Source organism: Physeter macrocephalus, chromosome 5 (assembly GCF_002837175.3).
Source record: "Physeter macrocephalus isolate SW-GA chromosome 5, ASM283717v5, whole genome shotgun sequence".
Taxonomy (NCBI): domain Eukaryota; kingdom Metazoa; phylum Chordata; class Mammalia; order Artiodactyla; family Physeteridae; genus Physeter; species Physeter macrocephalus.
This window is the reverse complement of record NC_041218.1, coordinates 1,396,634-1,410,933: the sequence shown is the minus strand read 5'-3', so window position 1 is coordinate 1,410,933 and position 14,300 is coordinate 1,396,634. Positions and strand designations below refer to the sequence as shown.

The following is a 14,300-nucleotide window of genomic DNA, read 5'->3' as shown; positions in this document are numbered from 1 at the left end:
TAAAACTTGTGATTCTTATGTAAGCTTTTCCTGGATATGGGTATTAATGGTAGCATGTATGTTTTTCTTTTAAGTATTTAATTAAACTCTGGGATCTTTGTTAGTAAAACTTTCCATTATGTATGTTATCAGGTTTTGTGTACAGTATCAGATAATTTCATTATTTTATAGCACCTATACAGAATTTCATAATTTTCATATGACAGGCTTATCTTTAGGACCCAGAAACATCTGAATTTAATAAAGCTGTATAAGGTGGTTTTTTCCCTGGTCCTATTTTATTTTGCTTAACCATTGAATGAAAATTTTGTAGTGAATTTTTTCTTATGCCTCAAAATGACTCATCACCCCTTTATTAAGGATTGAGGATTTTTTTTTTTTTTTTTAAGAATTAGGGTAAAAGTTCACCTTTTTTTGGAACAGGATTGTCTTAGGTTTGAAATTGAGTTGTTATAAAGATCTTCTGAGTTTAGAACAGACTTGTTTGAAGACAAGTTTCTGAATGAGATTCCTGTTCTTTGAAAAAGATTTTTTTTTTTGTACTGCCTGCTATTGAGCTGAGCCCAGAAAACAAAACAAAACAAAATCAAGGCAAGTCTTTGAAAGGATTCAGCTGCTGTTAGTTTTTCTTTTAAGAAAAAATTATCCTTAATATGAAATAATAAGAATTTAGCCCTCAGTGGTTGCTCTGTTTCAGACAATATTCTAAGGGCTTTACATGTATTAGTTCACGTAAAGCAATAATTCTGTGAGGAGGATACTATAATTATCCCCATTTTACAGATTAGGTCACATAGCTAGTAGATGAGGGAGGCAGCATGTGGACGCAGCTGCTCCTCTCCATTGTCCCTCTGAAAAGCATGAAAATAAACGGTTAGCATTTTATGTCTATTTCAGTGTCAAATTTAAGCTGAAGGATTCAAGGTAGAATCAGCCAAAGAAAGTAGTAGCGTTTTGCCAGTGACTTCCTGCCTTCTGTTGGTTTTGACAGAGTTGCACACGATGAGACCCGACTCCTTCAACCACCAGCCATTTTCATTTTTCAGCCTCCTGATGGTCCTCTCAGACTAATTTCGGAGAGAGGCTCTGGGGGCTGGTCACAGAACATAGACTTTTAAGTGGATGGAGTCATCTTTCTTTGTCACTGTAAGAATTGAGGTCAGTTTCCAAGCCCTGCATTGACACTGCTAAAACAGTTTATGCATTCATCAAATTTATAAACTTCTCTTGAAGTGTAATTTACAGCTATAATCGCTTTAGCCCTGTGAGGCGATGGGAGCTCCTGTTTGATGTGCCTTTGTGTGCAGCTGCCAAACTGAACTGGAGCCGCCTGAAAGGAGGGACCGGGAGGGAGGCCTCGCGCCTGCCTCACCTGCGTGCACCGGACAGACAGACAGGGCTGCAGTACGAGGGAGTTTCACTTTCCTGGTGGTTGGTTTGCATTTTTCAGTTTTGAAAAGACTCTTTAAAAAAGTAAACTGTGAAAGCCGCAGCAATGCCTCGTTGTAACGGAAACGTGCCGCTATTAACTGTCAGTGTCGGCCAGTGAGGCGAACCCAGGCTCCCTTTGAGGTGGCAGAGCTGCCCCGTGTCCTTCTCTGTGTTTGACTTAAAGAAATAATTTTGTTGTGTTTTAAACATGCTGCAGAATACTTTGACTTTTAAAATAAACCAACTTTAACAAATAGTCATGTTGATAGCAGGAATCCTTACACTTAATGACTTTTATAGGCTAGGGTGTCGTTACTATCAGTTATTTAAACACCCACAGTGTTTATCCCCGGAACATTGGCTCCACCCTGTGCTGGGGAATCATAAATGAAGTCGGACAGAGTCCCTGTTCTTTGAGTATCACTGTATAATGAAAAAGACAAACTTTCAACTGATGATGTCGAGCTGGAACAAAGCTAAGAGTACGCAGGATGGAAAAAAGAACTGCTAAAGTCATTCTGACCTTTGGATTACACTAGGAAAATCGTCATTCTGGCCTTTTGTGAGATGATAATCTTAAGAGCTGGTACTTTACTGGTTGTTCTTGTATTTCATTTTTTAAAAAAATTATTTATTTATTTATTTTTGGCTGTGTTGGGTCTTCGTTGCCGCGCGCGGGCTTCCTCTAGTTGTGGCGAGCCGGGGAGATGCTCTTTGTTGCGGTGCGTGGGCTTCTCGTTGCAGTGGCTTCTCTTGTTGCGGAGCACGGGCTCTAGGCGCGCGGGCTTCAGTAGTTGTGGCACGTGGGCTTAGTCACTCCGTGGCATATGGGATCTTCCTGGACCAGGGCTCGAACCCGTGTCCTTTGCATTGGCAGGCGGATTCTTAACCACTGCACCACCAGGGAAGCCCTGTATTTCATTTTTACATATTCTTCATTATGAAATCCAAATCTAAAAAATTCTTTATTGTATATTTATCACATCACACATTTACCACACCTAGGTACCCATAAATTATGTGCTGTGTCCTATGCTTTGTTTTGAAGTTTTAAAATAATTACCTAAGCTGTTCGAATTTACATACCAGATTTAAGATAAAAAGGGATTATTACAGTTGCCTTTCAAAATTTGGGCTATATGTATATTTTTGTTGCAATAATAAAGCTAAATATCAGTGATCTCCATTCAGAAATATCATAGTTGAACATCCGCTGCTTTAAGTCATCATCAGATATATTATTATTTATATATATAAATTTATTCTATGATGTAATATATGTAATGCTTAAGATTATTTCCCTAAGTTCATTAGTCAAGATTTTCTTGTGATCATCATAGCCAGTGAAGTTTCATACGTACAGTAATCTTGTGAAATAGTGCGTGTTAATTTAAAATCTTTAACTTGGACCGTTGTCAGGTGTGATTTTTATGAGTCATCTGTGTGTTTCTAATCAGTCATCTGCTTGGTCCTTTTAACATTGGGGTTAAGGGAAACCTGCTTGTAGGGGTCACCTGTTCTGTTTTTTGTTGTTTTTCTTTTGTCTGCGCGGCTCGTGGGATCTTAGTTCCCTGACCAGGGATTGAACCCTGGCCCTCAGCAGTGAGAGCGCTGAGTCCCAATCCCTGGACTGCCAGGGACGTCCCTGGTATCACCTGCTTTTTTATTTCAGTGGCGAATAATCAAACACGCATAACAGTTTTGTGCATTTCTGAGTATTTGCTTTAGTAATTTTGTTAGTTTTTGAGTATTAAAGTTTAGATCCAGCGCGGAAGATGACATGGGAGACAAGAGTTAAACGTATCACGTAAAATATAATACGACTATATTTATAACTGTTATACTCTATTTATAACTGTTAAAGTCTGCCAGAACTGTGTATTGAGTGAGGTACATGTAGTTATCCCAGCGTCTGCTTGTTTGCTGTTTTATTTCATATTTCTTAGCACACTGGTTCTCAAGTCTCACTGTGTTTCACGATCTCCTGGGGATCAGTTAACAATTATTGACGGGCTCACCTCAGGTGAACTAAGTTCTAGTTGCTGTTGGTGGTGCCCGTTGGGGTGTTTGTCAGCAGGGGGTTCTGAAATGCAGCTGGGTTGACCCACAGGCCTGACTGTGCGGTGAATTCCCTTTGGGCAGATATTAGTAACCTCTGATCTCAGTTTGCAGACTTGCACCCCATGACTGAAGTTAATCCTGCCAGTCTCTCGGTGCTGGTCCTGTCTTCTGTAGTAGGCATACCTGTGCGAGGAGATTTGATAAAATTAACTGAAAGAGAAACTGTCTTTTGATCTCAACACTGGGCGTGTGTATTGATCCAGTGTAAAATCGTTACTTCAGTTTTCTTTACCTGTGACACTCTTGTCAGTTTACATGGTTTTTTAATGGTTACCTATGTAAACTTTGCTTCTTCAGTACCAAATATTTCTAGCAGTTTGTGATACTGAAAATGAATGCAGAGAAAGGGAATGTGTTTAAAGGTGTTCTGAAATCACAGAATGGATCCAGTTAAAATTTTCATGGTTACTTAAAATTTGTATTTTTCTCTAAAACTTAGAAGAAAAATAGTTTAAAGGAGAAGAATGGTCTTAGGGGATCTGACATTTCTAAAATATTTGGGGAATTGGTCCAGGGCTCATATTGCCAGATTTAACACATAAAAATATGTGTCACCCAGTTAAATTTGGATTTCAGATAAACAGCAGATGCATTTTAGATACAGGTATGTCCTGTGCAATATTTTGGATACATTTATGCTTTTTTAAAAATCAATATTTGAGACATACACTTTGAATAAAGCAATATTTGGGTCATATTTATACTAAAAAATTCATTTGACAATTTATCTGGAATTCAACTTTGTCTAGGTGTCCTGTATTTTCTCTGGCAGTACTATTTAGGGCTCGTCTTCAGGTTTTCTTTCCTGTCAGCTTTAGTTCATTAAGATACGCTTTTTCCACAGTGCCTTCTGTTGACATCCCTTCCTTGCCGTATTTCGGGCCCACATCACTTTGTACCTTCTGCTTTCCTCCTTTCTCCCCCCACACCCCGTGCCTCCCTTCCCACCTCTCTCTCTCCTATATTTTTGAAAGAGGATCAGTGATACTTGGATAGGACATTTTATGTTACTTCTTTTTCATGTTTAGAATATGAAAATATGAAAGGGAATGCCATATATTGAAACTTTATAATGTTTCATTTCACAGTAATTTAAAAGAGGAATGTAAATTATGGCATTAATTACCTCTTAGATAGTTTGATAATGTTTGTGACCTATAGAAAAGAAATGTCCTCATCAGCATAGATTGGATCGTGGTGAAGACCAGGAGGTGGTTGGGGTTCGGCAGCTGTGAGCTTGAGCGTGTGCAGTGGGGATGGTGTCCAGAGTCTGGGGTGATGTGTGAGAGCCATAAGTTAATGGGTGCAATTAAATAAACACACATAAGTGTTTGTCAGAAAGCACGTCTTTTGTCAACAGTTGTGGTGTGTTGTGGGTAAATTTCAGTACAATGTCTATTAAATCCAAATTTACTCAAAATACCAATGTAATTGGTTAGGTAAAAGGAGAGATAAGACATAATGTGCGTCCTGCCACAAGACTGTACTTCAGTCTCCACTGCTGGAAGAGCAGCTGTTGGTGCGACCTTTGTGGACCCGACTGAATTTGTCCCAGACCCAGAGAGCACATGGAATGAACTTACTGGGATCTCGTCTTTTCTTTTGAAGAGCAGTACCGAGAGAATTCCCAGAGTTGGTGCCGTAGGTCAATGGCCTTACTCTGTTTATGACCAGCAGTTAACCAGATAGAACCAAAGACTAGGCCTTTCTCAGTCTACCTCAGCTGCACTTAAAATCAGTCATCGTAAAACATTGCATGTGTGAAACCTGACCCCTGAGCAACTGACTGTTTACCTATGCTAGTTTCCGCTGATTCAAAAAGGACAGTACCATAGTATTACAATAGGCTTCAAAATACCACAGGGTAGACATCACAGCTAAATTGGCAAGAGATATCCACCAGTGTACAAGCTGTGTTCCGGATCTGAGAGGTTTTTGCTAATGTGGTTTTGTCTGGGTGGCCAAAGCGCTCACGCATTACTTTTTCTCTGTCACTGGGCAGACCATCCAGCCGGTGTTGGTGTCATAGTGGCTGAGATACCAGCCAAGGACCCTTTCCTACCCACTGCCGTCGGACACACAATGGCATTTCCTAGTTCTTTATTCAAATTATATTTTACTGAATTAGAGGCCGTGTGTACAGAAGCCTGGCTGACTTTTTCAGAAAATACCATCATAGTCATGAACTACATAGTATTTGTCTGATCAACTCCTGGTTGTAAAGGTTTAAAACTTTGGTTTTACAACTTGGTGTTGGTTTATCTTTGTTTATTACAAAACACATTTCTATTTAATGTATAACTTCATGTCTTTTTTAAATAGACAGCACCATTAAGATCTCTTTAATCGTACATCACAGAATTTATCCTACAGTTGTCCTTCATCAGGTAACTGCTAGGTTTCTAGGTAGGTACTTGGGTTCTGTTCATGGGGGGCTTTACCGCACAGCCAGAGAGGGGCTGATGCTCATCGGGAAAAGAGCAGTGAAGGACTAGGCTATGATAACGCGGGGGGTTGGGTAGCCGGAGCGCGTGCGGAGGCTTTCTGAAGGACGTTAGGCTGAGCTTGCATGGAATCGCACTGGGACGCAGACCCAATTCCAGAGGCTTGCGTAAGGGAAATACTGAAATCGTCTGGCTTTTTGGAAGGTTGACAGGTGTGTCTAGGACACAGCTTCCCACCCCCCACCCCTCCCCCGCTGCCAGCAGCCTTGAATAGAGTGTTTTTCAGAAAAATAAGAAATGTGTTTTACCGTAGGGAAATTGCTGTACTTGGACATGTCTTTTATTGTAGCTCAAATGGGCTGATACGTTTCCCCGTTTGTGTTTGAAAACTTAATTACTGGCTCCCTTGCGGTTTTTAAGAAATCAGCCCTTGCACAAATTTGTGTTAATAATTTTCCTCTCTTTGCCGGTAGATATTAACCGCTTTGTACCTAAAACTAACTCCTGTAATCACAGAACGAGGCGCTTTTCTGCAGACTGACCTGGTGACGGTCTAAGCCAGCTCTTCACCACGGAAGCCCGCGTCCTCGGGCACGGAGATGAAGCGGTGCCGTGGCCTCTCACTCCTGACCGGAAGTGTTGCCGTAGTTCCCGAGCCTGCGTGTGACGTGTTCCTGTTCTTCCTCTCAGGTTATCACCAATCTAGTGAAAATGTTGAAGTCCAGAGACGCGAGGAGAAATTTTTGTCCTCCCAATCACTGGCTGTCAGAGCAAGAAGATATTAGAGCAGATAAGGTGTTACTTTTAAATCTTTTAAATATTTTTCATTAAACGTATTTTTTCAGCTTTTATCTTTTGGGGGAGAAGAATAAATCCTTTAAAGTTGTTTAACTTATTATGTAAGTAAATATTAACAGTAAACTTTTGTGTTACTAACTCTTAGGTCACCTAGTAGAATATCATTGGCTTCCACATGCATCCTGCATTTGTTGTTAATCCTAATTTGCTCTTAACCACAAAGTATATTGAAGCATAATGGGGCTTTGGGGGGTTGAAAAAAATTTTTTGCTTTTATTGTTATTTTCAGTATATATTTAGTACTTAAGAGATGGAACTTATTTCTGGTTTTCTAAAGGGGCGGAGAAATTTGAATATTACTAAGATCTAGATCTAAAGTAGATTAAATAGTATAATCTGTTTCAAAATAAATTAAGATAACATTAACAAAGGGCATGAGGTGTTTTCATTGTTGTTTGTCAGAGAAACGCATGACTGGATTCATCTCAGAAACTTGGGGCTGGGGGCAGAGGGTGGTGGGTACGGAGGAAACAAGATCACAGAGATGTTAAAGAAAACAGGGCTGTTTTAGAAGCATCGCTTTGTCCGCATGGAGTATTATCTCTTTGAGTTAAGCATGTGGCTTGAGCTCTGCCCAGTGGCCAGGCTGAGATTCTGTGGCAGGTCTTGTAGCAGTGAAAGCCCCTGGGGCCCACGTTGGGGTTTCTAAAACATTTCCCACCGAAAAGAAAGGGTCCTCGGCGCAGTGGTTCGTGGCAGGTCCAGGGAGGAAGTGCGCGAGACGGTGGCGTGTTCTTTCACCTGAGAGCGGGGGCCACGGGAGATTGTGTGAGGGCCGGGGGCCGTCTCAGGGGGCTCTAGCAGCCAGAGGTGGAGGCACAAGCGCCAGCAGGGTAGGTGCAGAGGACTAACCGTCGAGTGTGTTTGAATCTGTGAGTTCGTAAGGATGCTAAAAAGAAGAAGAACCTCGTTGGCCATCTTTGTGGGATGCAAAGGGACCACCCTCACTTTAAATACTGGTAGAAAGAAGGAAATAATCACACCTTCAGCCTGCCTTTCCTTTATGAACTGTTGGTGGGCTAACCATGGAGTCGATGCTGTGAGAGCCTTCTCGACGTGGACGTGTTCCAGCTGACGGTACGTGAAGAAGGTGTCTAGCCTGCCTGCTCTGATGAAGTTCGGTGTCGGCCCCCCACTCAAGTACAGTGGAGACGTGGGCCGGAGGCCTGGGAGACGAGGATCTGTGCTGCTGCTGTGCTCCAGGGAGACTGTCAGCCGAGCCAAGCAGTGTGTCTGGTGCCTGTTGACAGCTGACTGCTGTTTTCCCACAAGTTCTTGCTCTCATCGCTGACCTGCGACCGACGGTGCTGAGCACGCATGCCTCTCGAGGAGAGAACACCGTCCACCTCCGAAGTGTTTCTCCCGGAAACCGAGCCTGGTGAAACTTCCAGATGTAACGACGAATTTATAGGAAATGGAGGGGCTAGAAGTACATGATGACACCATGGTGCTGCAATTAGCAAAATCCACACGATGGGGAAGGTTCCAGGACAAATGCTTCTGCTTCCTCATCACAGTCACAAGGGCAGAAATAAGGGCTGAAGGGACCTGACAGATGAGGAGGATTCAGAGACAGTATATACTATACCAGCCTTATTTGGATGCTCATTCAGACCATTTTTTAAAAAATTATGAGAGTGAATATTTGGTAACAGTGAGAAATTAATTTTTTAAGGGTGATGTTTTCTTCATAAAGCAGTCATATTATGATGATTTACTATGTCCACATATTACACATCGTTAAATAGAACAAGTAGAGATTTCCCCGGAATGTACTTACAAAAAATAATTACAGAGTATAAGTGTAAAAGAGCAGCCAGCCTAGGAGAGAGGTTGTGAAAAGGTCTCCTGAAAAGGACAGGAGATGGAAGAGAGGGGTGTAACTGAATAAATGTGAAACCCCGGTGCAGCGCGAATGAGGCAAGGTAGAAGTGTGTGCTGGGACACAGGGAAGGGCTGGCTCAGCAGGGTGTCTGGTCCCCACAGGTCACCCAGCTCTACGTCCCGGAGTCCAGAAGTGCTTGGAGGTTCAGGCGAATGGGGAGGATCGGCCCCCTGCGGTCCACCCTGGACGGTGAGTGCCCTGGGACCTCGCTCTCTTAACTCGAGTTCATCGAGGTGTAGTTCACATACTGTGAAGTTGGCTCTGTAGTCTACCGGTCTGTGATCAGCCAGGTAGAGTAGTTTTCATCGTTCCAGCAAACACCTCATGCCGTGGTAGCCGACGCCTTACCCTGGCCCCTGGCAAACCACAGGGTGGATTTTTTGTCCCTGTGTGTAGTTCAGCTTTTTCCAGAGTGTCTTTAAATCGGACCACACAGAGTGTAGCCTTGTGAGTCTGCAAAGGAAGGCACACACAGTAACGAGGGTTTTAAACTGTGTTGCAGTAGGTCTGGAGTCCCCGCCGCTGTCTGTGTCTGAGGAGAGACAGCTCGCCGTCCTAACAGAGTTGCCCTTTGTGGTTCCGTTTGAGGAGCGAGTAAAGGTATGGAATTTGGTTTCTTTCCATGTGTTTTGTGGTTATTTATATCATCTCAGGGTTAAAAAGTAACACCAATGGAAAAAATCTCTAAAGTTGCCTAGTGCCTATCTGATTAAACAATTGATGTTTTTCTCATTAGATTGTTCATAGCTGACCATGATTTATGAAAGCATAATCCAATCAGATGCCTCTTGAAAAAACGTTTTGCTTGTATTCACCAACTTATTTAGCAATTTCTAAAAACTACCACACTTCTCTACTTAGGTGAAGGCTTCAAGAGGGTGTTTTTTAGGTCTGCCCGCTTTTCACGGGAGGGACATTTAAAGCTATTGACATTTCTTCATTAAAACACATACACACTCACATACACACATGGTGTGGCATAATTCCCGTGTGCCCTCTACTGGATTTTTAGCATAAAAAAATTACTTGAATTTTATCACTATAGAGATATTCCTACTGATGTTCATGTACAGCTTTCCAAAGCTACTCTTCTCCCCTCCACCATTTGGAGCTTTAGAAAAGGTTTCCAAAAGGAAATATTGAAAATATGACACAGCATGGGATTTTTAAAATCTGTCGTAAAGTGGGGAAAAGGAACAGTATTACAAATATATAAATACCGCCCGTTTACTGATAAGGCATAAAATCAGTATCTGATACCTTGGCCTTTAAAATTTGTTTCAGAGTTTATGGAGATACAGAAGTTAAAGTTAAGATTTATTTAGCAGTTTTTCCTTTTGGTAGCTTATGTTTATAACGAAAAATCTGTTGTTTTCAAGTAACCTTATAATTTCCCCTCTGTTAGATCTTTCAAAGGTTGATTTATGCAGATAAGCAAGAAGTTCAAGGAGATGGTCCATTTCTGGATGGAATTAATGTCACAATAAGAAGAAATTATATTTATGAAGATGCTTATGACAAACTTTCCCCAGAAAATGGTATATATAATTCTCTCTGTGTGTGTACATATGGCAGGGGGAGGCTGGGGCATTATAGAAAAAGGTGATCATTAAACAATTAGTGTTGATTGTCTTGTTCTGTAATGACTGTTCAAAACAAATGTAGTAGGTCAGACTTGGGGGATGTAAATTATCAATAATAATTCTAAGATTAACAAATAATTATTGCTACAGAAGCCTTTCAAATATTGATTTGTTTTTTAAGGCAAAAAGCCCCCATTTCCCCCAAATGTCTGTCTCTAAAATTCAGTCGACAAAAAAGCTACGATTCTAAAAATGTCGTATATAACAGTCTATTTATGTAAACATCATAAATTGTAAGCCAAGTTAAATACACTAATATAAACACCATTGCGATCCAGATTTCTTTATCAAAGGTGAAGGGTGCTGCAATGACACTGCTATTAGATAAAAGAGAATTATACTGTAACGATAACTTGGACAGCATTTAGAGGTCAGTGACACATTTTGTCTTATGTTAATCTTTGACACCCAGTGTTAAAAGTTTTAGTGTTATTAATATATGTACTAATAATTTTAACTTCAGAATATGGTATCCATGATATTACATTAAATCAGTGTTATATCAATGCAGGTATTAAAAACGAAAGCCTGGCAGGCTCCAGCTCACGTCTTTGGGAGGTGCTGGCAGGTTGTCAGATACCGAATAACGGTTGCCTTTTCTTGCAGGGGAGTAATTTCATTTTTTTCTAGGAAAGCGAAACCTCTCATTTTGAATACTTTTCTTTCTTCTTAGATGAGGAGCTAATTTTGTCATATTGTGGAACGGTGGAGGAACGCTAACATCACTTGTTCCCCTACTCTGTTCCAGGTTTTGTGTGTAGAATTTTTGTCTTTAGCCCAGCTTAGTTTTGTCATTTAATCTGTGCCGTTGCCCTCTGAGGTCAAGTACCACAGACTGAGACAGAGTTTTAACTCAAGTCTGACACAGGCTGTGAGCTCTCCCCTATACCAGGTTACTGTTGCCTAGGATGTCGTGTTTTCAAAACTTCCTGTATGAGTGGGGCAGAAATCAGGTATCCTGACACCTAGTCTAACGTATTTTGGGGGGAAAAAAAAGTTCTCCCTCTGGGATCTACAGTCCTTCATAATCAATTACAGTAGCTGTTGTGTTGTGTTACGTGTTACTGTGTTAGCAGTTTCTGTGTCTGTGTCTCCCACGTGACTGAGGCCCTCCCGGTCTCAGATGGGATCCTGAATCCTTGTTCAGCCCACCCAGCTAGCTAGGGCTCAGTAGATGTTTGCTGAATTTGTGATTGTAAATAAGAAAGACAAGAGCTCTAACGGAGTCATAAGTTGGCAGACGGCTGGCAGTGTTCAGAGAAGAGCTGGGATGTGCTTGATGCTGGAGGGCTTCCTCAGATGCAGGGCGTGAGCCAGAACCTGGGAGCCGTGCCTCCCAGGCTGGGTCACCGCGAAGGGCGTGGACGTTCACAGCCGACCCGGTTCTGTTCTGCACTTGGTGGACTTGGGCTTCCTGCAGGTCCTGCTTCCTGCAGGCTAGTGTCTGTCCATGAGCTCTTCAGCCAAAATGAGAACATGTGCTTAGCAGCGATTTTCAGTTAACTTTATTTCATGGAGATTACTAAGACATTACTGCTCAGTGATAATAAGCCCCAAATTTCCTAATGAATCCTTAAGCTTGAAAATGATTTAAAAGTTAATCACATTCCAGCTGTCTAGTTGTGCAGGCTGATAATCTCATTGAGTTTAAAGATTTTAGAAGAATCTTACAATATTTATGTTATAATGCCTTAAATCTTTACAAGTATTCTCTCAGTCAGGCCTTAATAAGAATTTTTAAACCATATGTCAGAATTGTTTGGTATTTTGCTATGCAAATTGTAGAATTAAATATCATCTCAGAATGTTTAATTTACTTATGGAAGATTGGTTTGAAGTGCTTCGTTGACTGATCATTTACATATAATTAGTTAATAGGATTATTCCATACATCATCTAGTCATTAAAGCAAATCCATTCTTTATGGGTTCTTATATCTCATATCATCTCAGAACAGTTTTCTAAAGTGTGGGTTTCGCCCCATCTGGCAAGTGAACTGACCTGGTGGAGCTCAGAGAAGTGGAGTGACTTCTTGTTGCAGTAGGGAGCTAAGCAAGCAGAGTGACACGGGTCCTGGCACGGTGATGCCACACGCGCTCTTTCCACCGTGCCACCGCCTGGCAGCATTTTACCTGGGTGAGAGCGTGGGTTGGATGTTAATTTCTCCTTGTGGAGACTATGGAGAAGTGACTGTATTTGCTCTCAGGAGTGTTGTGAGGGTTAACGTCACAGTGAGCTCTTGGTGTCATCCGTTGTCTGGGATGAGATTTGCTAGAGCTGGCTCTGAGCTGCTCCGGACTCCATTCCTGAGAGCCTCACTTGTGCTCTTGTGTGTTGGTTGGTTGGATTCCGTTTTGCTTCACGGGCAGGGTTTATTACATTGTTTTTCTGAAGAAGAAGTGATAATAGGGTTAAATCAAAGTACAGTTGACCCTTGAACAATGCAGGTTTGAACTGTGCGGGTCCACTCACGCAGATTTTTTTTCAAGAAATAGACTGCCAAACTTTTTGGAGATTTATAACAATTAGAAAAACACTTGCAGATAAACCGCGTAACCTAGAAATACTGAAAAAATTAAGAAAAAGGTATGTCATGAGTGCATAAAATATACGTATTGATAGATACTAGTCTGTTTTATCATTTACTGTCAGAAGCATACACGGATCTATTATAAGAAGTTAAAGTTTATCAAAACTTACAGAAACACTTGTAGAAGGTGTGTGGCGTCCTTCACAGTTAGGAGAAATGTAAACAAACGTGCAGGTGCCTGTAGCGCACGCTGTCCTGCTTTAACGATCTCTTAGCCGCCTCTTGTTGCTCCTGCACTGAGTTCAGTGTGGTGTGGACCCCCTTGAGACAAGCGTGACCCTCATCACCTCCGCCTGAGCACGTCCCCTCCAGGAAACCGCGAATCCAGTAAAAAGTGATCGCTTGCGGTCCTCGTGTATTTTCCCTGTGTCTAGTGCAACCCTGTGAACCTTAGCTAACACCAGGGACCAGCACAAAGTGCTGCTAGTGACGCTGGACGTGCTCCCAAGAAGCAGAGAAAAGTCATGACGTTACGAGAAAACGTTGGGCTGTTTGATGTGTACCTGCAGCTCTGGTTACTGCCACTTCAAGACAAATGAATCCACCGTGAGGACCGTTGTAAAAAAAAAAAAAAAATAAGAAAAGGAAATTTGTGAAGCTGTGGCAGCAGCTACACCAGCAGGTGCAAAAACCTTGTACTTTTTGTGACATACCTTTTTATCTCATATTGAGAATGTGTGCAGCATTGCTGTAAGAAAGGCATATCTATAGACTCTAATATGATTTGAGGAAAAGTAAAGTCTTTATATATGACAACTTTTTTTCTTCTGTGCATGTTTTATGAATTCTCTAAATGTTTAATTTTCAATGACATTGATGTCATTGAAAATTAGTAAGAAACCGTGATGTATTATTTTCATAACATAATATTTTAAGTTTACATATTTCATTTATACAAAAGCCAGATATGTTTGCAGTTAATTTACTTTTTCTAAAAAATTTTCAAACTCAGAAAATATATCCGTATGTTTTGTTAAAGGTTTGCATTTCCCTTACATACTTTCAAATTTACTTTCTCTTACTGGTCGTAAAAAAAGAATAAACCATCTGATAACCATGTTGCTTTAAAAATTGTCAGGAGTTTTCAGGAGAGCCTTAAAATTGTCAAGAGAGCCCTAAAATTTATTTCCAGTTTGTTCAAAATAGTGTGTGTTACAGTGCTACTTCGTATCTTGTATGACAACTTAAAGCAAAGGGAAGGTGAAGGATCAAAAGCTGAAGAATTTAATGCCGGCAAAGGATGTTTTGATAATTTTAGGAAGAAGTGCGGCTTTAAAATTGTCAGGATAACAGCAGAAGCAGCATCTGCCCACCAACAGGCAGCAGAC

The 14,300-nt window shown here is 41.2% G+C and overlaps 1 protein-coding gene across 6 annotated transcripts in view; it reads left to right on the top strand.

Moving 5' to 3' along the window:
• UBE3C (ubiquitin protein ligase E3C) overlaps positions 1-14,300 on the top strand; it is a 119,289-nt gene that overhangs the window by 58,416 nt on the left and 46,573 nt on the right. For 5 of the 6 annotated variants that reach the window (XM_024130940.3, XM_028489506.2, XM_024130928.3 and 2 more), the window contains 4 exons: positions 6,687-6,791; positions 8,841-8,928; positions 9,242-9,339; positions 10,145-10,277. In XM_024130940.3, the coding sequence (XP_023986708.1) occupies positions 6,687-6,791; positions 8,841-8,928; positions 9,242-9,339; positions 10,145-10,277 (424 nt within the window). The remainder of the gene's footprint in view (positions 1-6,686; positions 6,792-8,840; positions 8,929-9,241; positions 9,340-10,144; positions 10,278-14,300) is intronic. The other variant, XM_024130931.3, reaches the window with a different exon arrangement.